The sequence below is a fragment of the Linepithema humile genome, chromosome 5 (assembly GCF_040581485.1).
Source record: "Linepithema humile isolate Giens D197 chromosome 5, Lhum_UNIL_v1.0, whole genome shotgun sequence".
NCBI classification, from domain to species: Eukaryota; Metazoa; Arthropoda; class Insecta; order Hymenoptera; family Formicidae; genus Linepithema; species Linepithema humile.
The window spans coordinates 22,404,144-22,427,644 of NC_090132.1; the positions used below are offsets into that span (position 1 = coordinate 22,404,144).

At 34.9% G+C, this 23,501-nt stretch overlaps 6 protein-coding genes across 12 annotated transcripts in view; 2 read left to right on the top strand and 4 right to left on the bottom strand.

Moving 5' to 3' along the window:
- Positions 1-603: 603 nt before the first annotated feature.
- CCT4 (chaperonin containing TCP1 subunit 4) lies at positions 604-3,754 on the top strand. The gene is made up of 10 exons (XM_012373672.2): positions 604-909; positions 1,269-1,321; positions 1,404-1,493; positions 1,572-1,823; positions 1,934-2,029; positions 2,104-2,265; positions 2,346-2,690; positions 2,830-3,081; positions 3,238-3,532; positions 3,615-3,754. The coding sequence occupies exons 1-9, from the start codon at positions 786-788 to the stop codon at positions 3,481-3,483; spliced, it is 1,620 nt and encodes a 539-aa protein (XP_012229095.1). The 5' UTR covers positions 604-785; the 3' UTR covers positions 3,484-3,532; positions 3,615-3,754.
- A 261-nt stretch (positions 3,755-4,015) lies between these two features.
- Pgant7 (N-acetylgalactosaminyltransferase 7) lies at positions 4,016-8,660 on the bottom strand. 5 transcript variants are annotated; one of them, XR_010890491.1, is made up of 12 exons: positions 8,381-8,521; positions 8,125-8,298; positions 7,803-8,008; positions 7,560-7,726; positions 7,256-7,463; positions 6,925-7,101; positions 6,594-6,837; positions 6,310-6,531; positions 6,011-6,109; positions 5,797-5,922; positions 5,006-5,721; positions 4,016-4,218 (listed from the first exon to the last, which is right to left on the bottom strand). XR_010890491.1 is itself a non-coding variant. In XM_067356206.1 (12 exons), exons 1-11 carry the CDS (start codon positions 8,429-8,431, stop codon positions 5,581-5,583), a joined length of 1,815 nt encoding a protein of 604 aa, XP_067212307.1. In that variant the 5' UTR covers positions 8,432-8,521; the 3' UTR covers positions 4,016-4,218; positions 5,561-5,580. The 5 variants fall into 5 exon arrangements, 4 of the variants coding, with proteins under 4 accessions (XP_067212307.1, XP_067212306.1, XP_067212308.1 ...); XM_067356206.1 differs by having other exon boundaries at positions 5,561-5,721; XM_067356205.1 differs by having other exon boundaries at positions 4,016-5,187; positions 5,561-5,721.
- Positions 8,661-8,992: 332 nt separating this feature from the next.
- colt (carnitine/acylcarnitine carrier protein colt, mitochondrial) lies at positions 8,993-14,461 on the top strand. The gene is made up of 5 exons (XM_012373686.2): positions 8,993-9,348; positions 9,502-9,616; positions 9,911-10,225; positions 13,224-13,397; positions 13,488-14,461. The coding sequence occupies exons 1-5, from the start codon at positions 9,253-9,255 to the stop codon at positions 13,673-13,675; spliced, it is 888 nt and encodes a 295-aa protein (XP_012229109.1). The 5' UTR covers positions 8,993-9,252; the 3' UTR covers positions 13,676-14,461.
- On the bottom strand, positions 10,456-13,139 carry LOC105676075 (carboxypeptidase N subunit 2). Its single transcript, XM_012373671.2, has 6 exons — positions 12,914-13,139; positions 12,516-12,653; positions 12,321-12,452; positions 11,436-12,253; positions 10,812-11,361; positions 10,456-10,707 (listed from the first exon to the last, which is right to left on the bottom strand). Exons 1-6 carry the CDS (start codon positions 12,950-12,952, stop codon positions 10,534-10,536), a joined length of 1,851 nt encoding a protein of 616 aa, XP_012229094.1. The 5' UTR covers positions 12,953-13,139; the 3' UTR covers positions 10,456-10,533.
- LOC105676077 (WASH complex subunit 1) lies at positions 13,396-17,918 on the bottom strand. Its single transcript, XM_067356217.1, has 4 exons — positions 16,766-17,918; positions 16,454-16,583; positions 15,755-16,313; positions 13,396-15,637 (listed from the first exon to the last, which is right to left on the bottom strand). The coding sequence occupies exons 1-4, from the start codon at positions 16,785-16,787 to the stop codon at positions 14,843-14,845; spliced, it is 1,506 nt and encodes a 501-aa protein (XP_067212318.1). The 5' UTR covers positions 16,788-17,918; the 3' UTR covers positions 13,396-14,842.
- Positions 17,919-18,361: 443 nt separating this feature from the next.
- Positions 18,362-23,501, bottom strand: part of bdg (bedraggled) — a 51,153-nt gene continuing 46,013 nt past the window's right edge. For 2 of the 3 annotated variants that reach the window (XM_067356194.1, XM_067356193.1), the window contains exons 12-15: positions 21,333-21,560; positions 21,055-21,246; positions 20,713-20,760; positions 18,362-20,534 (exon numbers count right to left, since the gene is read on the bottom strand). In XM_067356194.1, the coding sequence (XP_067212295.1) occupies positions 19,647-20,534; positions 20,713-20,760; positions 21,055-21,246; positions 21,333-21,560 (1,356 nt within the window). In that variant the 3' untranslated portion in view covers positions 18,362-19,646. The remainder of the gene's footprint in view (positions 20,535-20,712; positions 20,761-21,054; positions 21,247-21,332; positions 21,561-23,501) is intronic. The other variant, XM_067356195.1, reaches the window with a different exon arrangement.

The window sequence follows — 23,501 nt, forward strand, 5'->3', positions numbered from 1 at the left end:
GTGCCAAACTTATCGAGAGCCCCGTTCGGCAAGAAATATAAATGCTTACGAATTTTTTAAATGAATATCGCGACGTTAATTGATTTCTCAGCAAATCAAAGTTGTGTTTCTTATTTCAAAATTTTACTTAGATTGTTTAAAAACATACTAATAGTTTTAAATAACATCGTATACTTCAACAAAGTATACTTCAATAATTTTATAATTTATACCTTCTATTTTTTACTTTCTATGTACAAAATTCCAAAGAACATCCTCATCTTATTTTATATGAATCGCCTAACAGTGTGCAATTATTTGAATATTTCGCAAATGTGATATCTCAATGAACATTCTATATTTTCTTTAGCGATGTATCGCCATCATCAATATGGCCTCGCACTGCTCGTCATTTCCTCTCGTCGGTTCTTTCCGGAAAGAATAATGTTATGGTAAATTCATATTGCGTCTAATATGCAAAATGCTGATATCCAATAAAAAACTGTTTTTTCTAGGAGCTTTTTTATTCCCAAAAAACAAATGTTCTTATTGGATATCGAATGGTGTACATCAAACAATGGATGTAATGTGAATCCAACATTAGTCAACGTTCACGCATGCGCGAAAAACCCGGCTCCTCTAACAACGCTGATGTGCTTCATCTTCAGCGAGCATTTGTATCACGCGAACATTTTCCTGTTGGGTGTGAAATAATCGCGACTTGATATTGTGTGAATTGACTGCTAAACTAGTCAAAAAAGGCAGCGTCGTTTTTTTTTCTTATACAAGAATCATAATAATTCAACATGACGAAAAACCTGACAAGGAAGCCTATGGAGATCAGCGAAAGCCGCGGAGCTCATGGACAAGCCTATAAGGATAAAAGCAAACCCATGGATATTCGCAGCAGCAATATCAATGCTGCTAAAGGTTAACATGCTTCATCAATACCTATAACGTATTCTCACACTTCGATCGGCTGTCGAAAGCACGCGTAACATATGAGCAAAATATTACCTTATATAGTAATGTTCGGTGCCCATTACTCTTTCCACGTGTGTGTTGTACATTTAATCGAATTTCGTTGTAGATGAAAGTACGTGTCACCACACGAATAAAATATTTTTTGTCATGATATTACGTTTTGGTAAAAATAGTTTTTGGAACATCCATTTGGGCAATCTTCAGAACTTATCTATTGTTATTAGCAAATACAAATTATAACAATTTTTCATATAATGATTATCACGATTAGTATCATTTATATATGGATTGTTATTTGTTTATAGCTGTTAGCGATGCGATACGCACGAGTCTTGGACCTAGAGGAATGGATAAGATGGTAAACTTTTTATATTTATCATTATTTTCAAATTTATCTACTAAAATTATAATAGGTATTAATTGATATATCTTAATAACAGATTCAAGCTAGTAATGGGGAGGTTACTATTACAAATGATGGTGCTACTATCCTGAAAGAGATGAATGTAATACATCCTGCTGCAAAAATGGTAAGAAATAAATTTCACATTTTTTAAAACTTTGTCAAGTTTTACAGATGCGATAATATATAATATTTTGTGTTTTAGCTCGTTGAATTGTCTAAGGCTCAGGATATAGAGGCTGGTGATGGTACTACGAGCGTCGTTGTAATAGGTGGTTCACTCTTGGAAGTAGCAGAACGCTTATTGCAGAAAGGTATTCATCCTACTTTGATCAGTGACGCTTTCCAAAAAGCAGCGTCCAAAGCAGTATCAATCTTGATGAATATGTCCATACCTGTCGATCTAACAGACAAAGAATCTCTTATAAAGGTTGCAGCGACATCATTGAATTCCAAGGTATATCTAAATTTTACACACATATTTTAATTCTGTTGACTTCTTTCTACAGTTCTTTAATTATTATATACATAACGTTAATGTTCAATTTTATAATTATATTATTCCAGGTTGTACATCAACAATCTAGTCTTCTTGCGCCACTTGCTGTGGACGCAGTATTAAAAGTTACAGAAGAAGGAAGGGAAGTGTCAGTTGACTTAAATGTAAGAACAAATTCTTTATACATGTATTCTGCATTTTATGAATTTGCTTATCTATATTTTTATTATTTTCTTAGGATATTAAAGTAATAAAGAAGTTAGGAGGCACCGTTGAAGATACTGAATTAGTGGATGGATTGATATTCACGCAGAAGTCTTGTAACATCAATGGCCCAAGACGTATTGAAAAAGCGAAAATTGGATTAATCCAATTTTGCATTTCGCCGCCAAAAACTGATGTGAGTATCATAATACAATATAATGGTATTCATCATACTTACATCTTTGCAGACGGATCATTCATTTTTTGTATTTCTAGATGGATCACAACGTCGTTGTGTCTGACTATGCAGCCATGGATCGTGTCCTAAAAGAAGAACGGGCTTACATATTGAACATCGTAAAGCAGATCAAGAAAACTGGTTGCAATGTACTTCTTGTGCAAAAGTCTATCTTGCGTGACTCCATTAGCGATCTCGCAATTCATTTCTTAGATAAAATCAAAGTCATGGTCATAAAAGACGTGGAACGCGAGGATATTCCTTTCGTATGTAAGACGCTAGGTTGCAGGCCAATTGCGTCGCTGGATCACTTTGTGGCTGAAAACCTCGTCAATGCAGAGCTCTGCGAAGAAGTTCAAACTGGCAACTCGAAGTTTGTTAAGGTAAATTCACGTCGTACATAAAGATAAAAATAATTACAGCTAGTAATATATCGTTGCATTTCTTTCATTTATATACACATTCGATAAGAAGATAATTACATTCGATAAATTATTTATATAATTGATATTTTTTTTACAGATCACAGGAATTCAAAACCACGGAAAAACAGTCACAGTTCTTGTACGTGGTAGCAACAAATTAGTTTTGGAAGAAGCTGGACGATCCTTGCACGATGCGTTGTGCGTCATTCGGTGTTTGGTTAAGCAGAGAGCATTGATTGCTGGTGGCGGTGCACCAGAGATTGAATTGGCATTGAAATTGGCGGAGTACGCAGTAACTTTAGGTGGAATTGATGCCTACTGCATCAAGGCCTTTGCAAATGCACTTGAAGTTAGTATTAAATACGTTCCGCAGTTTTTCTTGCGTCTTATTTTAAGAATATTATATTCAAACCAGCGCAAATATTAAACTGCATTATAAAAGATATATAACAATCTAAAAATAATCAGTACAATGCTCAACAATCTTATAATTTATGATTATTAGGTAATTCCTTCGACGTTAGCTGAAAATGCTGGTTTAAATCCAATAGCTACAGTAACCGAACTCCGTAATCGACATGTGAAAGGTGAAATAACAGCTGGAATTAACGTCCGGAAAGGCGCCATCACTAACATGCTGGAGGAGAATGTGATTCAACCATTGTTGGTTTCCACCAGCTCGATTACTCTTGCTTCTGAGACCGTACGCAGTATACTGAAAATTGACGACATTGTCAATACAAATCAATAAATTTACGAAATACAGTTGTGCAAAGTGGATTCCATGTTTGCATAGTAAAGTAAGTGCAATTATTGAACACTATATAGTCTCCTAATTTTTATTTGCTTTTCGTTATCCTTACAGCACGTTTCTTGTTACAGATTTCATCACATTTGTTTGAAGTTGCAAAAGCCTATTCATTAACAATCACAATGTATGCTTTTTTTTAAAGCTTTATACATAATGTAATATTTTTAAACACGTTAATACTGAGAATAATAAAAAAACAAAGTATAAAACATCTTAGAAATTTGTATTTATTTTGATATAAAATAGATGTAATAGTACTATATACTATTATATATGTATATTAATAGTATTCTATACCAATAAAATAGATGCAAGTTATATTTGTGAGAATCTGTCCCAAGAGAAAATTTGCTTAAAGTTTTATTAATTTGTTATATTAGAAGGTAGAAATGATAAACTTAGTAGATCTTGCCAATCCCTTAATACTGTACCTAAGAAAAAGAAAATATATATGTATAACACATACGCATGATCCTCTTATAACAATTTAATCGAAATATATAATCTCATACAACAGTTCTGGTCAAGTATAACTAAATATTAAGTACATCTTGCATATAATAAAATATGAATATTTTTATCCATATTGAAGTTATATCAGCTGCAGTCACGTCTATTGCTTATAATCTCTTTGATTTGATTGTAATAATATAGTCGTTGTGATTAAGTACATTTCTGAAAATAACATTAGAACCTTCAAGATTTTTTATAATACAGATATATACGATAAAAAAACGCTCACTCCGTGTACTACGAGTAGTCGTGCTAACAGGTTCTTTAAAAAATGCGAAGCTAAAAAAGTTTTAAGTTTAAAATAGTGGAAGTCTCAATATAAAAAATTTAATGGATTACTTATCATTAAGACAAAGATTAGTATAAAATTTATGCTAATTATAAGTAGAAAAATTTATATAAGACATAGAAATTTTAATAGAACAATCTCTTTTATCTTTATCAAAACCCTGTAATAATCATATTATTTTAATAACGCGTAGAATTAGACTCATATTGCACTCATGATTAAAAATGCAAAAAGGATTTTACATAATTTACATCCTAATCAATAGCAATGAAGAATTTTTGTTGTATCCATTGATACAAAAATAAAAATGTTACACGGATATTATGTAATAAGTACTTCAACCTTTTGGAATGTACACATATATATATATAAACATACTTTCGTAAAGGTTTATAGATATAAAAGATATATATATATATATATATATATATCTTTTATATCTATAAACCTTTACACACATTCCCATATAAAATTCACGCAGATCCACATAGATTACAACATATTTAGAAATAGGTATAAATTTTCTCTATATTTTCTCTATTTCACGTTGATGTGCAATATCATAATCCCACAAGGATACATATAAAAACACATTAATTTTTCTCCAGAGCTTAAGATATTGTCACAACGATATATATTTTAATCGAAATTTTAACAAACCAATTTCTAGAAATATTTCAGGAAGAAATCTTGGCAGTAGCACTGGGCAGATTCATCTTTCGAAATCTTTCTCATTTCTCTTTTACATACATAAATATATGTTGTTAAACTATTTCTTCTTATAGCTGGTTATCAGTCGGTGTAAGGAAAAAGTAGTATGTTTAAAAAGCGATAAAATTTCACTAGAAAAATTTCATATACATTCTTAACCATTATAAATCTTCAAAAATTACTATAAGAATAAATAAAATTTAAAATTAGTTTTTTTGCGCTTCATAATATAAATGTCTTACTTTCATATATCTTAATAATTATTAAATCCAACATTGCTTTTGAATATTCGTTCACATACCATAAAAATCAATTTTGTAATTATTACCTACTTGTATCACGTAATAATAGATAATAAATTAGTCACAAATATATGTATACCAAACTATTCTGCACTGTACATTATTAAAGATAACTTTTACGTTTTCCGCATATCTATCGCGCATTGCAAATCACTATTTGCAAATTGAAAAAGGAAAAAAATTTAATCTTTCTTTTCCATACCTTCCACTACCATCTGTCTTTTACCATCGTGGATGGACTTGATGAAAAGTCCATTGCTGATACGTATTGTTTATGTCACACGGCATCAGAGATAATTGTTGAGTTTGGGGATGGAGCGCCATACATCTCTTATGTACTCTATGCAATAGAGTCTTCGTTTTCTGAAAAATCAATACACATTATAATTCTCGTGTACCCATCTTTAAAATTTGCGACAAAAAAAACAATAGATTTACTTCGTCATATTGCCATGGACCGTCCGCAGTTCCTAGACGACAAAATGCGTACTTTACACCTTGACCGTCCGCTTCAACACATCTCTCACCGACGCCTAATTGACCTTTTGTATTGAGTCTCAGAAGCTAGCAAGAAACATAACATTAAATGTAAAATACAAAATTATTCAAGCTGTGAGGCATGTGAAAAATAAAATATATAGTAAGGAATTACCTGATTGTTTCCAAATCCATGACAGTGAGAAGTAGCCATAAGACTTGGAGGTGCATGACCCATAGTGTCCAAACACGATCCAGTTGCCACATTTCGCAACTAGAAAAGTATTACTGTAGCTTAATATTTATGCAGGAAATTTGTCGTTTAAAGAAAAATACAAATATCAAAAGACTCGCCAGAATCTTGCCAAGTAAATGCAAGGCGAGAAAGGCGAGACTTTTTTTTCTATACACGAGATTGAATTGAAGTACAAAATATAACCTCAGGTATTTTATATATTCAGTTGAAATACATACCTCTCCCCAATGAATATTCGGCGGCAATTCTGGAAATTTGTCCAGGACATCATACGCCACATTATCTATATACCACTGGAAGCTCTTACATTTTTTTCGTTCCTTGAAAGCCAGCTGCTCGGTTATATCACCATGATCGAGCAGTCGGGCCAATGGTTCCCTGGTATAAAAGAATTCCTTGTGTTTCTCGTCGAACCACGTTTCTATAACTCGTTTGTAATTCTGTAACAAATTTACTTTGATTATATTTCTATATCAAGAATTTATCCATAGACCGTACTCACAATAGTTATCAATGGTCCTTTCTTCTTTTGAGCAAGTTTACCAAATGTGTAAGGCATAAATCCGCGGTAAACATGCCCGACGTGCGAGCACGGCACCCATAAGATGCTTCCGCCGCACTGCCATATCTTGAAAGATAGTTCGAAATTTTCTCCTCCCCAAACTAGCAATCCCTCGTCGTATCCACCCAGTGATAAAAAGTATTGTCGGTTTATCGCGAATAAACCACCAGCGTGTGTAGGTGATCTATAAATTATCACAGAGAAATAACATCAGATTAGAAATTTGGAACTAGATAATAAGATTATGTGAAATTTGAAATCAAAGTCGCACTTGTATGGCATACTGTCATGCGCACGCGTTTTGGCCTCGCGTCTGGGCAATTCATTTTCTTTGTACAGCATGCCCCATTCAAAAATTCCTCTATACAAGTGTCCTTCTTGATACACAGGACGATATTCAAAAGTCTTATGATCAACGCCATCTATCACAGGAACTGTCATTACATTTCTGAAAAAAAAAAAGAATATATTTTGACGAAAATTCGTAGAACTATATTATATTTTTTTAACAGAAAACTTAAAGATTTTATTATATTATTTTTTATTAATTTTTTATTAATATTATTTTTCTTTCAATGCAAATAAGTAGTAAATTATATCACCTATTTTCAGCAATTGGTGCTAAAAGCGGAGGCAACCAATTCACATTGACTTCACAATGTGCATCTAAAAATACTATAACTTCACCCTTGGCTTCACGCGCTCCTCGAGATCGCGTTCGTATTAAGCCCTGCCTTTCATAGTTCCTAATTAATTTGACTTTTCCTCCCCATTGCTCAATGTAAGAATCTAAATCACCCTTCAAATTGTCTGAAAAAAAATTGCATCAACTTATAATTCATGTTAATTATGGAATATTTCAAATATAGATTGTTTAATTGTATTCATATTTCATCTTAATGATACCTTTATCAGAAAAATCATCAACAAGAAGAATCTCTTCTAAGAATTTTGATGGAGTGCGATCTATGACACTATGGACAGTTCGCAGTAAAACAGACCAACCCTCATTGTGGAAAACTATAATGACACTCGTGCGTGGTAACTCCTCTGGATAATTCCAATGCCGACATCTGCGTAATATAGAAAGAAACAATAATTAAAACACAAGTAAAAAATTAATAGTCAGAAATAAAAGAAAAGACTTACTCTTCTGGCCTACTATCTGGTATTGATCTTGACAACGAGATCTCATCAGAACATACCATGTTCATACCATAATCTGATTCTGATTGCTGGACATCATTCTGCTGATCATCCCTTAAAATATGTGCTTTACCACCTTCTCCAGGACCAGTTTTAACCGATAAATCACGTGGCTCAAAATTTCCTAAACCTTCTATAAGCACTGGTACCTGTAACATTAGAAAGAAATATGTGACATATGTCTAAGATCTAAAAAAACAGTTTGGACAAATTTTATAAGCTTTATTAAAAATAAATAATTGCATCAAAAGAAAGATAAAATTACCTGTTTCTTTCCAAGACCTTGCACCCAGTATTCTTTTATATTGTTCATATGATTGTCTGAGGAGAAACTAAGCAGAATGTATAAAACTAGCAGAAAAAATGTACTACCGACCAATATGTAGAACAAGCGATTTCTTCGAAACTGTACAATCCTCATCTTTTGCAGGTTATAAAACTGAAAACAAAAATGTGGTTAAAAAAAATATTGCTTGATTGACACTTAAGATAGATGGTTCCTCTCAAAAATAGATTCTTACAATAAGGCATTTTGTTTGACGAATATACGGAGTATAATTTGATCGCTGCATGATTTATTAACACGGAACTAATTTGTCCTATTTTCAGCTAACAATTCCGTAAGATAGATAAATTAAATATGCGGTACCTTGCGTTGAAAGAAATAAACTGGAATAACGCAAAGCCGGCTCAGTGACACACATACGTCAGCGAGTTGCACGTCAATATTTATTCATTGTATCAAAACTATGCTATCTACATTTGCATAAAAGCAGTCAACGTGTCGCCAGCTCTCGCGTACTAAAAAATACGAAATAGTGTCGCTACACTCGTAGAATAGAGCGCCACATGTTCATCGCCATATTCACGCTAAAGAACTCATCGTATATAAGAATTCCAGCAGAATACGCATATTTACAACTTGAAACCATATCATTTAGTGACCCATCAATCATGAATTACTCAATTGATTTTCATTGATTAAATTTATTCTTTTTGATTACACTTTCTGTACTTTCTCTAAAATTTTCTTTTTCCGTCTTATGCCTTGAACATATATTTATCTCGTTTTAAGTACAGAAAGTTCATAGCGCAAAGCCGCGGATACAAATAATGAACCACACTTCTCTTTGTATATACAAATTTGTGACAATTTTTCTGTTCATTCATCTTTAATAGAAATGTTATCGCAGTACAGATATAAATATACATTAAATTATGCAAATCACTGTGAAAATCACGTGTCACGAGTATTTAATGAAGTTTATGATCTCAATATGTTAAGAGCCAATTGCTCGTGGACTCGTGGACTTTGACCTCTTACTTGCCAAACAAGTGTTAAAGCCATCATTTCTTCTCGATATTTTACAGAGTCAAGCCACATATAATAATCATGTCAGACACTGTTAGCCCTATTAAATATTTTCTAAGCGGTGGATTTGGAGGAGTATGTTGTGTGGTAGCTGGTCACCCTCTGGACACCATAAAGGTTAGGTTATACATTAATTGAGTAGCTTATCAAATTAAATTGAATAAAACTTGGATGTTTCTATTTTTTCTTTATGATATACGTAAACGTCATAATTTGTTCTTTTATAAGAATTATGTTCCTTTTATATAAAAGAAGAATTACTGTACATAGGTACGACTTCAGACCATGCCCATACCAAGACCTAATGAACTACCTCTGTACTCTGGTACATGGGATTGTGCTAAAAAAACAGTTACTAAAGAAGGACTACGTGGTTTATACAAGGGTATTTATGTGTTTGCATCAGATATGTCACCAAAATTGTTATACTTGAATTTTACTTTTTGAATTTTAACATCAGATATATGAAGATACCTTCGTATATCAGATATTATTAATTATACATTTTGCAATAATTATTTTATAAGTATATTTTAGATAGTAAGAGTTAAAACAAGTATATATTTAGTTAATAGAAATAACTTTTTGAACAAGAATTAGTTGATATGTATTTAGGTCATTAGAAAAACTTGTATATTTTGTAAAAAGTTATTAATTAGAACTTGTATTTCTTGTTTAGGTATGGCTGCACCATTATCTGGTGTTGCTCCAATATTTGCTATAAGTTTTTTCGGATATAGTGTTGGAAAAAAACTGCAACAAAGTGTTCCAGATGAAAAACTCACAACATTGCAATTATTTTATGCCGGTGCTTTTAGTGGAATATTTACGACAGTTATAATGGCACCTGGTGAACGCATCAAATGCCTGTTACAAATACAACATGCAGATGCTAAACCAAAATATAATGGACCTGTGGATTGCGCAAATCAATTGTATCGAGAAGGAGGCATTAGAAGTATTTACAAAGGCACCTGTGCTACATTGTTAAGAGGTATGACTATTATTTTACACTTAGATTACTTATTCTTACTTAGATTACAAAGTTTAACTGTATGCATATAAGTTTTGTATAATTTCTTAAAACAATTTTTTTATAAAAACATTCATGTATAAAGCAGAAGTTTGCAAGTAAAATTCAAATAATAATTTTCATAAAAATTTATACATATGCAATATTACTTACCTAAAATAAAGAATTAAATATCGTGTTAGAAATTAATATATTATAAAAATTTGTAATATATTTCTCTCAATTCTGCGTTTATCAACATATACATACAATTTGAAAAGAGAAATTGGCTAACTGATATTATTGTCCTCTTCAAAATTTCTTGCTTTTGAAAATTTTCCAAGATATCGTTTCTTCGGGTTTCTGCATTGTAAACCACCTTTGCGTAATGCATAAAAGACTCCCCAGTTTTGTAACCGTTCTGGTGTTGAACAGAGCGGAGCTGTCTCCTTATTTCTGTTTACCTGCAATGCATAAAATTGTTAACAAATTGCATTGTCTACAAAACAAAGTATTATTAGGTATAAATGACTGAAGTAAAAGTGGAAATAGATAAAGTATTAGTTACCAAATGAGGATTCCAACTGATCATGATGCACGTACAGTCCCAAGGATTGTCATCCAATCTGATATTTTGTATCTGTGTTTGTTTATTTGGCAATCTCAGATTTTTAAAGAAGTCCAACGATAGCGAAGTTAACTTGTTCTTTGTGAGTATGATTTCTGTCAATTTTTTCTGTTGTTGAACAGTGAATAAACCAGGCGGTATGGATTTAAGTTCATTGTCTGACAAGTCAATTCTCCTAACTTTTTCCAACCCATAGAAGGCATCCATAGAAATCTTCTGAATATGACAATGACTTAAATCCAGGTCTAACAAATTAGTAAGATCGACAAACGCATCGAAATCGACAATCGAGATGTTTCCTCGCATTTTGAGATGTGTCAACGCTGGCATTCCTTGTAAGATAAAACGTTCCAGAATAGGTATCTCTAAATTGTCCAAGTGCAGTATTTCAGCTTGCCGTAGACCTAGTAATGAATTCTTCTGTAGTTTCAATTTTGAAGCCGTTCCTCCAAGATATAATTTTATCGTGGTGTTCATAATCTCGAAAGTGCTGAAATATAAATGTATTTATTAGTATAACATTTTGTTCGCATACATTTAATCATCGAAATTTATTGGAGTTACCTTGGAAAAATGGAATCGATAGGATTTTCTGTAAAGTCAGCACTTATGAGTGCTGGGAAAGGTGGAAATGACAACTCCGACAGAAACGTTAGATTATTTTCTCTCAAATCCAAATGTTCCAACACGAGTAATCCCGCCAGATCTACGCTCTTCAACGTCAGCAATTCATTGCTTGCCAGTGACAATAATCTCAAGTTCGGTGTACCGTAAAAGCAAAATTCAGGAATAAATTTCAAGCTATTTTTCTCCAGTGAGAGATATAGAAGACTGTTGAGACCGTCGAACATGTGCCAAGATATGTCTTTCAGTGCGCAATCGTACACCCGTAAATGCGTAAGCACACCAAGTGCGGCAAAAAGTTCAACATTTTGTATATAGCCCTCCAATTCTTGCTTGTAGAGATCGTACGGCAATATCTCTTTGTCCTCACTATTTTTCTGACTCAGAAAAATAAGCCTGTGCCCTTTATGCTGGCTAGTATTGCTCACAGGCGCTTGATTGTCGTCGATTGTCTCACTTGTCTGCGAACTCATCGGTTTGATTACCAAGTTCGCTTTGTCTTTGTTCGGCGCGTTTAAGTTTGACAATTTAATTCGCTCCAAATTTAAATATAATAAAGTAGGCCCTAGAGGATGCATAGTGTCGGACGAGAGAACGATACCGCCTTTCGCTTTACGATTGCTCGCTTCTTTCATAGAAGGATCACTGTAATCTATCCCTTGAATGTCTAATGATATCAATTCGGTCAAGTGTTGGAACGTAGTAGCCTGTAGAAGAATATCAACATCTCCACTGCCCGACTCAAGCAATGTAAGAACCTGAAAGGTGAAAATACGTTAATATAAGATAAAAGCGTGTAAAATTATACGTGCCTTATGTGTATACCTGTATATCTGTAGGAAGCTTGGCCAAGAGTTCTTCAGGATTTTTGACAATCACACACGTTGCAATTTTCAACAACTCATTTGTCATGGAGTGATAATCGTTCATGTTGAAATCGATATCGTCGGATATATTCTGTCGGACACAATTATGGAAGTGAATACGAATTGACTGATCGATATTTTGATTCATTCATACCTGATCCTTGTCTTTGTTTATATCAGCCCATTGGTGTAAAGGCAGGTCAGAAAATTTCTGAATCTCACAAGTGCATCCTTGCGGGCATTTTACCTCCCACACACCACCGATATCAATAATTTGACCTGTACACTGGTCCTAAACACAGTACAGTTTCAATTATTCAATTTTATCATAAGAGAACTTTTCAAGTTTACTGCAATTAACTGATAATTGTATTATCATTTAATTAGTTTTTGTTTTATGTAATAATATTCTATCTGCTTTGATCAAGATTATTTTATATATAAGTATTAGCGTATTATATATTTTTTTACTGCGCTAATTACTTAGCACAGTAAACGGATTGCAGGAAATATCTGTTCAATTATTGACAAAATATCAAAATTTGTATGTACCAAAGACAAGATGACGATGAATAGAAAAGCAAAGATCATGTTGTTTTACTTTTCGAGCTTCGATTTTGAAGCAGAGCACAATACTTGGAACCAACAACAGCACGCCTGGCGCGAAGGAAACTGGATTTTATTAACTGTTATCTATATGCCTTGGTGCTTCCTATCAAACAGGATGCCTTCTATCTGCCAGCCCACACGCTCTACTCGCTATTATTAATTGTGCATAATGTTTATGTGCCATTTTCGGCCCGCTTAAGAATACTCGGGCGGTCACTAATTTATTGCGCTTCTAATGTTTTTTTTTTTTCAGATATTCCAGCTAGTGGAATGTACTTTTTGACATACGAATATTTAAAGGACCGATTCACTCCTGAAGGAGGGAAACTGAGTTTACTGGCTACCATAGCAGCTGGCGGCTTTGCGGGCATTGCAAACTGGTTGGTAGGGATGCCACCTGACATTTTGAAAAGTCGTTTACAAACTTGTACGTATATATTTTAATGTAGATACAAGAACAAGATACAGAGACACAATACATAAAACTCATTGCGTTATTTGTTCATACATTTCACAGCACCAGAAGGCACATACAAACGCGGCATACGCGAAGTGTTTGTTAAACTGATAAAAAACGAGGGACCACTAGCTCTTTATAAAGGCGTCGTACCTGTAATGCTACGAGCTTTTCCTGCGAACGCAGCTTGTTTCATGGGCTTCGAGATTTGTATGAAGTTTTTGAACTGGATCGCACCAAGCTTATAAGTTGCGCGATAGAATTTTTTGTGGGAACATCTCGCTTCTCAATGTTCCCGTTTTAAGCTGCGATTCAATAGATGTAAAGCGATTAATTTTATCGCGGCAGAAATAAATAGCATAAGTTTATTCTTGCCTCGCAGCTATCTGAAAGATAAATCTGAAACAGATGATATAGGTATTAGAATTATTGAAAATGTGTGAATAAGATAGTCTCATTGTATGTATGTAAGGGAAATTACATCCAAAATAGGTTTTTTGCAAATTTACTATATAGGATTTAATAAATATAAACAAATGGAAAGTATAACATCAGGGAATAAAACTTATTTTGTATTGAGTTTTATCAAATTAAAAAATATATATATATACATATCGCATCACGAATTGTGATAATAATTCCTAAGATGCATGTTGAAAGACTGTTTTTAATAATCATGGTATATGGTACAAACTTCTATATTGATGTTATAAATATATTGTATATTATACAGCTTGAATATAAAACTTTATTAACATTAACGTAACAGTATATATATATATATATATATACATTAGTTACATTCGTATTATTAAACATCATATTGCATATTAGGAAATGTAAAATCAAGATTATAATGGAAATATAATATTTTATACAAGACTTCTGAGGGAAGATCCTATATACATATAACAAACAAAACTGATGTATAATAAATATATAGATAATAAATATGTAGATAAATAATCCAACAGATTTTAATCTGATTTGCCAGAAAAATGTATGGACGCACAAAATAAAAACTTATTCTGTTATTTGTTTTCATAGCAAATTTTTTATTATCCCTATAGAAATTACGTAATTCAATTGTGAATCCATTCATCACATTGTTTTTTTCGTACTAACGTGAATTATTATAATATTAGGAAAAGATATAATTGGCAATTGTGTAAAATAAAATTTAAAGCGAAAATAGAGTTTTCATAAACACACCTCTCTATTAAATAACAAAAATAATTTTCCCAGATTTATATATTACGATTCTAGCCTCCTATTTCATCGTCGAACTTGTCGATTAAAAATTCCCCTGAGTTACACGCGAATACTGAAAGTTTAAGCCATTTGTCATGATTTTGCATTTGTTACAACAATCGCTCAACTGTATGCTACTTAATTAGTCGCCACAACAGCAGTGATCACTCTTCCCAATCATCAGTATCGGGCTGAGAGTCGTATTCACTGGTGGCGGAATTTCTGTCCGATGCGGATGCTTCATTCGGCTTCGGAGGCGGTGGTACCAGACTCGACATTCGCTCCAAAGCGCCCACCGTGGAGCCGGCGATACCTTTACGTCTCAAAGCAAGTTTCGCGTGTAGGTCAGCCATCAGATCTCCCCCGACCGATGCCGAGGACCATCGATCGCACTTCTTCTCATCCGGTACAGTAGGCCTCAATTTTGCTCTACCTATGCCGCCGGCGTCTCGAATCGCTGCCATCAAGTTGGAACGATCATCCGTTACCGTTTTTGCAGGTAGACGTTTTGTTGTTTTTTCTTTCTTATCTGAACTGTCGTTTGATGTAGGCACTGTTGATTCCACGGCTAATGGCGGCGGCGGTGGTGGCGGTGGTGGCGGCGGCGGTGGCGGTGGCGGAGATGCCATAATTTGCTGGAAATTAGTCTTTTCGTTGCTCGTGGTATTATCTGCGCTCGCGAAAAATGTGGGAGGTGGAGGTGGTGGCGGCGCAGGTTCTTGCAACGATGCGTTTGTCCTGGCAGACATGCTTTCAGTCAGAATTGGCAAGTGCGGAGCGCTATCCCGTGTGTTCTTTCCGTCACTAATTGGCGTTGGTAGATCTAGACGGACAGTAGGCGTTGTGACTGCGGACGATGGTGCAATAGGACTTTGGGAATTGAGATCAAGCACAAACTTCTCATCATCTACAATGCCTGGCAGATCCGGAAGCGTTAACGGTACGTTGATTTGAGGCACCTGAAATATACGAAGACTTTTTATAAGAATAATTCGCAGAATTATAAATTTAAAATAGGTAATACAAGTACGAGTATTTATAATTAATTATTAAATGTACGAAATAAAAATTCTGACCTCTCCAAGAGTTGGTGTATACAAGTAGCTAGAAGACGCGTCTATTTCTGATGCAAGCCACGGTTGTACAATCGAATCTGGAGCATCCTCAATTTGTTGCTTGTCAGTAGATTGACGGGATGATCTCATAGGCGTTTTTTCATATGGACTATCCATACTATCGAATAGCAGGAAGGCGCTAACTGAAGATAATTGTGATGGGAACGGTTCATCATCAATTTCAGGGTTATCTTTTTTGCTAGCCTTTGATCGAACATGATAAAATTGAAGTTTTTCTTGGAGATTGATATTTGCAGTATATTGACCATCTTCCGTCTTACAATTGGAAGATAAATATGATTCTGGAATATCCGTTATAGGCACAGAACATTTATAAACACTTGGTATAGTAGCTGCATGCTTGTACTGCGGAGGTATAGTCATTTGATACTCCTTGTAAGTATGATTAGCTGGATATTTTGCAGCCGAGTACATTTTCACTGCTTTCAGATTTAAATTAGTTTGTAAATAGTGCAATCTGTCTTCTAGCTTCCTAGCTCTTTCTTTAATGCTGGTTAGTCTGGTATAAAAATAAATTTATCTTGTTAAATATCACCATCAAATGTTTAAACAAATGTCAGAGTTAAATTATATTATCAAGGTAATAAATGTCGTTATAATATAAAAAGCCAAGAAACAAATACAATTTTTTTTTTTTACCTTTGTGTATTTTCTGAAAGTCTCCTATCAATACAATCAAATATATATGAGACTGCATCACCCAAGTTGTCCAGAGCTTCCGTTATTTGAACTATAGTTTCCTCATGTCTCAAATTGTTTGGAATAATACCTATAATTAAAAAAATTCAATTATTAGTTGTAATTCTCAATCAGACTTTTTATGTTTCTGTTTAATCTGATTCAATCGTTAGATTAGGTTATGTTACAGAGAGTAAACAAAAATAATACAAATACGCAAATTTGCGCATTGTAAATAAAATGTGTATTATAAGAATTAAAAGAGTTACATACCGATTTCGATTCGTTCGGGCATCTTGGTCCCAAAGAGTCGAAAATAATTATATCACAATGCGATAATATATACACATATCCTCGTGAAGTGTTACAAAAGTCAATATATTTATACAGACATATTTATATATATATACATATGAAGATCTTATAAGTCCCGGTGATTATATATCTCGGTTATATAATTTATGGCATTGGTTTAAATCACACATTTCTAAAAATCGTATTCAACAAGGAAATGTTCTGAAATGATACATAATCAGTAATAGAGACGCGGTTTTGTACCATAATTGAGAGGATAATACACAAAATCGAGAGAGTAGTACTGTTTTTATAAGTTATTAAATATTATTCAATTTTAAAGTAATAAAACAAAACAATGCTAATCTTTGAAAATCTTTTAAAAATTTTATAAGCACTTTGATACTGTTAAAATCAAATGAGATATGATTAAGAATCGTATAATCATCTTATTGGAGCTATTACCTGACTTTTAATATTTAATTAACAAATTATTAACAATTGGGTTTTTAAATTTTACAAAAAATACCTTCCAAGAACCTTAAGAAAGAATGACGTGTGAATTGTTTGATAACTTTATCAGTATTCTAACCTAACCCTAACCTAACACTGTCAAAAGTACTCTAGAAGCGAAAATAAGCGTGCAGTTACTCGTTGGAACAGCCCGAGACAATCGATTTTAGCCAGCGTTTTGAAAAAGAGTTAACAGGAGCACAGGATGATATAGGAGCTCGCACGCGACTAGCAGTGCCGATGGTAAGTGTACTGATGGTAAGTGCTCTCTGATGGTAAATGTAGATCGACAACATCTTCGCCTTTCTGTGATCCTAATAACAATTAGCTAAATTCCGACCATTTCGAGCTCCCATAGAAAGCCGGAATCTCTCTATAATCACTTATACTGGCATCTTAAAATCCAATATAATCTTCTTTGACGCTGTGTACCGATAAAATGGCCAATATTTTATTAAAAGCGGCAGAATTTTATAAAGATAATTTCTTTTGGAGCCTATAATAATTAATTTTTTTCTTCTAATTAATTTTTTTTCACTTCTTCACGCACATATTGAGAACAATAAAATGCTCAAAAAATTATAAAATACTTTGTACATGTTGCATAAGGTATCTAGATGATTTTTAATGCTTATATAATGACAGAAGTAATTTTTTATAAAGTTTATAATGCCAATTGTTAATAATTCAATTAAATTAATTAAATTTTCAAAGTCGGGTTCCTAGCTTCAATAAGATGATTATACGATTCTTAATAATTTCTTAATCGGATTTATTAAAGTATTAAAGTGCTTATAAAATTTTAGACAGATTAATATTGTTTTGTTTCATTATTTCAAAGTTGACTTATATTTAATTATTTATAAAATTAATCAGAGGTAAATAATAAAATATTTTTCATTTTTTGAATTTTTTGCCTTCTAATATACGTAACTTATAATATTTTTTATGTATCTGGATTAATTTTAATGGTCAATGTGTAAAAAAAAAAAAAAGATACTTGAAATAAAATAGTTTAATTGTATAAATTTTAAAGAAATTATTGATTAAATACTGAACACATTTTTACAAGAACATAAAAACTTTATTATGGTCCGTAATATCAGGTATAGCGATTACATTTACGTTATGCAGAATTTAATATTTGAATATTTACCTTAGTAGAATATTTACGCAAGATTTTTTTATAAATGTATATCTTTCCTTCTACGTGATTTCGATGAAATATTCGATGATTTGTTTTTGATTGAGTGAAACTATTATGTGAATTGATTAATTAATCGCGACAATTGCGAAATCTTTGCGACGATTGTTGTATCTATCAGCAGTAAAATACAGAAACATCGATTATTGGACGGACTATACACATTTGTTATACAATGAAATGACGAACGAGATATTTAGCAATTAGACGATCAACTTAAACATAAAACATACAGCTTGATTCATTAAAATGTTACACATATTTACAGAATAGATTAATCTCGATACACATACACACAAAGTACACAGGTATATTACACACAGATATTATCTGCGTATTTCCGATCGAAATATCAGAATTAGTGCAAACAAACTCATTTCAAGCACGTTAAATGCTGTCGAACACTCTTAGAAAACTAAACTTAAACTTTCCGTCGAAAATAGGAGTTAAGTTTCATATACTTCTTAATTATCTGATTATTTAATTTATTCTTTAATTACTTTTTCTATAAATCTCTAGAGAAAAGTTAACAACAATCTTTTTCTTTAGTAACAATTAAAGAAGACAAACATGATTATTTAGAAAAGCGATTAGTTTGATTCTGAATTTTATTTATTCTAGTAAGAAAAATGGCATTTATCGCGAAATTAAGTAGAATTAAAATCATATAGCTTTCGATGTATACAAGATCAAGACTCACGATCGAGACACTCAATATTCGAGATATTCAGAAGTGCGTCGAACTATGTTATGAAAAACTTTATTTTCTCTAAATGTTTAATAAAGATATATATATTTAGATAGGTACTATATTAGAAAATAAATATCGCAGAACACAAAAGTACTTCGGAGTAGTAACAAGCACACGCAATTGCTCAGGCACGGAAGGAGAACGTTAGGATTCTAATCATTAGCGAAGGAATCGAAATACACACCTGTCCGAGTTGATTGTATCGATGTCAATTAGTGTCAATTAAGTCGGCTTCGGTTAACGAAATTTTCTCTCCGCCTATATTATACAGATAGATAGCTTAGAAAGAGGTAGCGGATCGCTAACCGAAGTTAACCGATCCAAAATGCCGAGTTGCTCAGCTACGCGCACAGAGCGTGCAACGATTGACCGATCGGACATATGCAGTTCAATTATATCACAGAAATGGAACTCTCCATTTCGCTCGCAGTCTTTTTCTCGTCGCCGTCATTGTTGTCGTCGTCATCATGAGGATGGCGATCGTTGACCTGTTCGTCGGAGACTAGAGACGTGTCCTTCGATAGGATCAAGGAGTCTTCGCCGATGGGCGCGGCGGCCTCGACTAGATTTTCGACGGACGCCGCCGTCGTCGGTTCCTCGTAGCGGAAGTTGCGACGCAGTGAATGTTGCGTTCTCATCGTGCCCCTGCGTATGCTGCTACGCAGCAGATTCGCCACATCAGCGGCCGTCAGGTTCGAGCCGGACAGAATTGCGGTGTTCGGCCGGCGACTTCGATCGAGCATCGAATGAGTGCGCTCGATCACGCGCGATCTCTCCGCTATACCGATCCTGTTGACGCGGTCAATGGTGTTCGGCCGATGCCGAAGCTCCGCCGCTGCGTCCACTATACCCTGTCGACTGCTTCCGGTGTTCGTCACGTCCGGCTGTGGTTCCGACAACACGTGGATCGAGACGTGATCGCGCGACAACGGTACGCCGCTTTGATTCATCTCCACCAACACGGTTGCATAATCTGGCGGTGGCGGCTGCAAGGTCGATCTTTGTCGCGGCGCGCTGCTCTCACCGAGGACGTTCGCGATCCTTCGCACACTCCGCCGAAAACTCTGCCGCAACATCTTCGCGATTCGCGCGCCGGTTGCCGTGGTGTAGCTCGGCGGCGGTGTGTACTTCGGCGGTGGATCTTCGAAAGGTATCTCCAGGGGAGCAGTAGGCAAGATCCCATTGCCGTGCAAGCTGGCGCCAGTATCATTACCGACCTGGGTCTGCGCGTCACGAGGATCCTCCGGTTCCAGTGGCGGCCGATAAAGCAACTGAATTCTCTGCAAAGAAATTATTCCATTAATAATGAAATATAAAGATCGCTCTATTAAAGATGGATATTATATTTTCTGTTACTGTCTTGCCTATTGTTACTCTTACAGCAACAATAATGCCAGATAATATCACTATACACAAATATTGTAATATTAATGTGAAAGAAATTGATGAAAAACTTACGCCGTTACACTGTTCGCAGTGATTTACTGTTACTTCCACCTGTTCATTCTATTGTCAGCAAGGACAGAAAGATAGCGTGAAGAATGTTAGTGATCGGTGATGTGTGTTAATACAACATATAGATTATGAGAGAGAAGGATACGATTATGTCAACGTAAAAAGATAATTGCGAGAAAAGCATTTAAATATTTGGAAACAAATATCCAACTATCTTCTACGTGACATTATTGTTGTTTGATGACCATTGTTTGAGATTTTACTGCCTTTTTTAATCACGTGCTTCTCATTCTAATCTATTTTCCGGCACTGAAAAGTTTCAATTTCAACAACGAAACCACTTACATCGAATATATCGGGTGGTCCGCTGTTCAAGTATCGACATGTCTGTATGACAGCCACTGCCGGTATTATTAATATCGGTATCAGCTGAATCGACGCTCCGAGTTGCCTCGACCACACAGCCCAGTAATCTCTACGACGATACGAGTACAATTCCCGGAAGCCGCTGCTCTTGAATATTGTGATACTAAGAACCTGCGACATAAAATAACGCGATGACACATGTTTTGCGGCGCGATTGCGACCAGATAACTCGCCGCGTCCATTAATGATTAACTTACGATTAAAGTGATGGGGAGAATGACGTTCCAGGTGAAGGATAACAAAGGTCCGGCCCAATACTTAAGGCATCGTCCAGTCGATGGGAACAATTCGGCGACGACCGCCTCGCCGGTATGCGGACGTCCACGGACCGCAAACACGGCGCCGATTTGAATTAAATACAAGATAATTATCCACCATACCCCTCCAACGGTGTAATCGAGATAGTATACGACGTAAATACCCATCTGCAAACAAACAGAAATACGTGTTAAAGATAAAACGCAGCGATGGTTGCACTTTCATTAGAATTAACGAAACTGTTATATTTAAAAGAAAAATAGCTATTCTTATCGTTATTAATCAAAATTCAAATTACAATTTATTGTCATTGCAAAATTTATCATTTAAATATATGCTCATTAGAATGTTTACCATTTATTATTACGAAGTTATTATCATTAAAATTGTTAAAAATATTAAGCTACACCAGTGACACTGTCGAAGCACTTGTCCTCACATCCTTCACTTGTACATCCAAAAACATAACGTTATTCTTGGTGTAAGCAGAGTATCTGCTCAGTACAGTGTGCGGAATAAACATGTACAGCCCAGATTCCTTATCAGGATCTGAGTCATCCTTATCTCGTCCAACAGTTTTGACAATTTTTTTAACGTCGTTCGCGGGATTGTCTTGATCTCGAAGAATCACGACAGCTCTAAGCACGCAAGGCCAATCCAGTAAGGGATCCCACTTGCCGTTTTCCACGCGCAAGCACCCGATAATATGACGGTCCTTCCACTGCCCTTTGCCGTTCAGATATAATTTCATTCTTAGAGTGTAACCGTACGCCTTGTCGTAAAATATCGGACTGTAGAGCGCGCAATCGTTCTCCCTTGCCTCGTTCATTTTTTCCTTGTAACGATCGATTCGCCATATAATGCGGCCATTCGTCGAGGCGTTTTCCGCGCCTTCGCAGGAACAAGAAGTCGACAAGGGTTCCGGTCTGCAATTCTCCACGATTAACTCTTCGACATATTTCAGATTCTCCTTCATTTGAAACTTTAAACCTTTTATGTCCGACTTCTGTCTAGCCACGTTTTCGGATTGCTTACGAATTTCTTCTAACAAACTGTCCACCTTTCCCGATAAGATGTCATGCTTAGATGTCACTTCCTTCGAATCCTTACATCTCATTTCCAATTCCAGTTTCAAGTCGTTAACGCGCTGTGAATATTCTTGCCATATATCGCTCGCGCGTATGCTGTCTTTAGCCACAAACGTCTTCAGATCTTTCAATTCTTTAAACCAATCGTTCGGTACGCGCTTCTGCTTGCTTTGCTCGCCGTTTAATCCGCTCTCGAGCAACATTAGCCGTTCGGAGATTTGTTGAAAAGTCAAACTGGTGCAATGCTGCATATTGTCGGTAATCATCTCCAGATCGTTTAATCTCTGATTCGATATTGCATCGTGACTGCGAGATTCCTCAGCCACTTCCGCGACATTCAGTCGCAGCGCAGCGAGAGATTCTTGCTGAGAATGCAGCAAGCTCAAGTTTCTCGAGAGATCATCTTCCAAGCGGATCCGCTCCTTTTCTCCCTGATCGATTGCTAAACGCAATAACGTTAACACCGTGAACACTTTTTCCTTCCACACCGAATCTTGAATCTCCTTTATTTGACTATTTCTCTTCGACATTTTCTTGTTGCATGCTTTCTGGTGTGCTTCCAGTTTTCTGCGCGGAATGTAAACCCCGCATTTATTGGGACACTCCTCCAAAACCGCCGCGCAATGTATTACATGCTCCGTTAAGTACTTTTCCTCCAAAAATTCATTGCAAAAGTAGCAAGGCACATTACGATGCACCACATGAACGTTATTACTCATCTTTCGTTTCAACATGGACGCACTTGTGATACTGTGTAATATACGCCGTGGGGAACTAAAGCTCGCGCTGATAACAATTCTCTGGGTAAATGATAGATTGCGCGCTCTATCTGATAAGAACAGTTGGGAAACTTTATATGAAGTCAGAGATAATGTTACAAATTGTGCGGGTACTTATTTTTTATTAATATACCGTATAAATTAAAATGCGGCATGTGTGCGGCACATGCTCGTACTTAATGACATAAATATTAGGATATCAGTGATGTAATCGAGTAATCATGCTTATTCAATTACATCT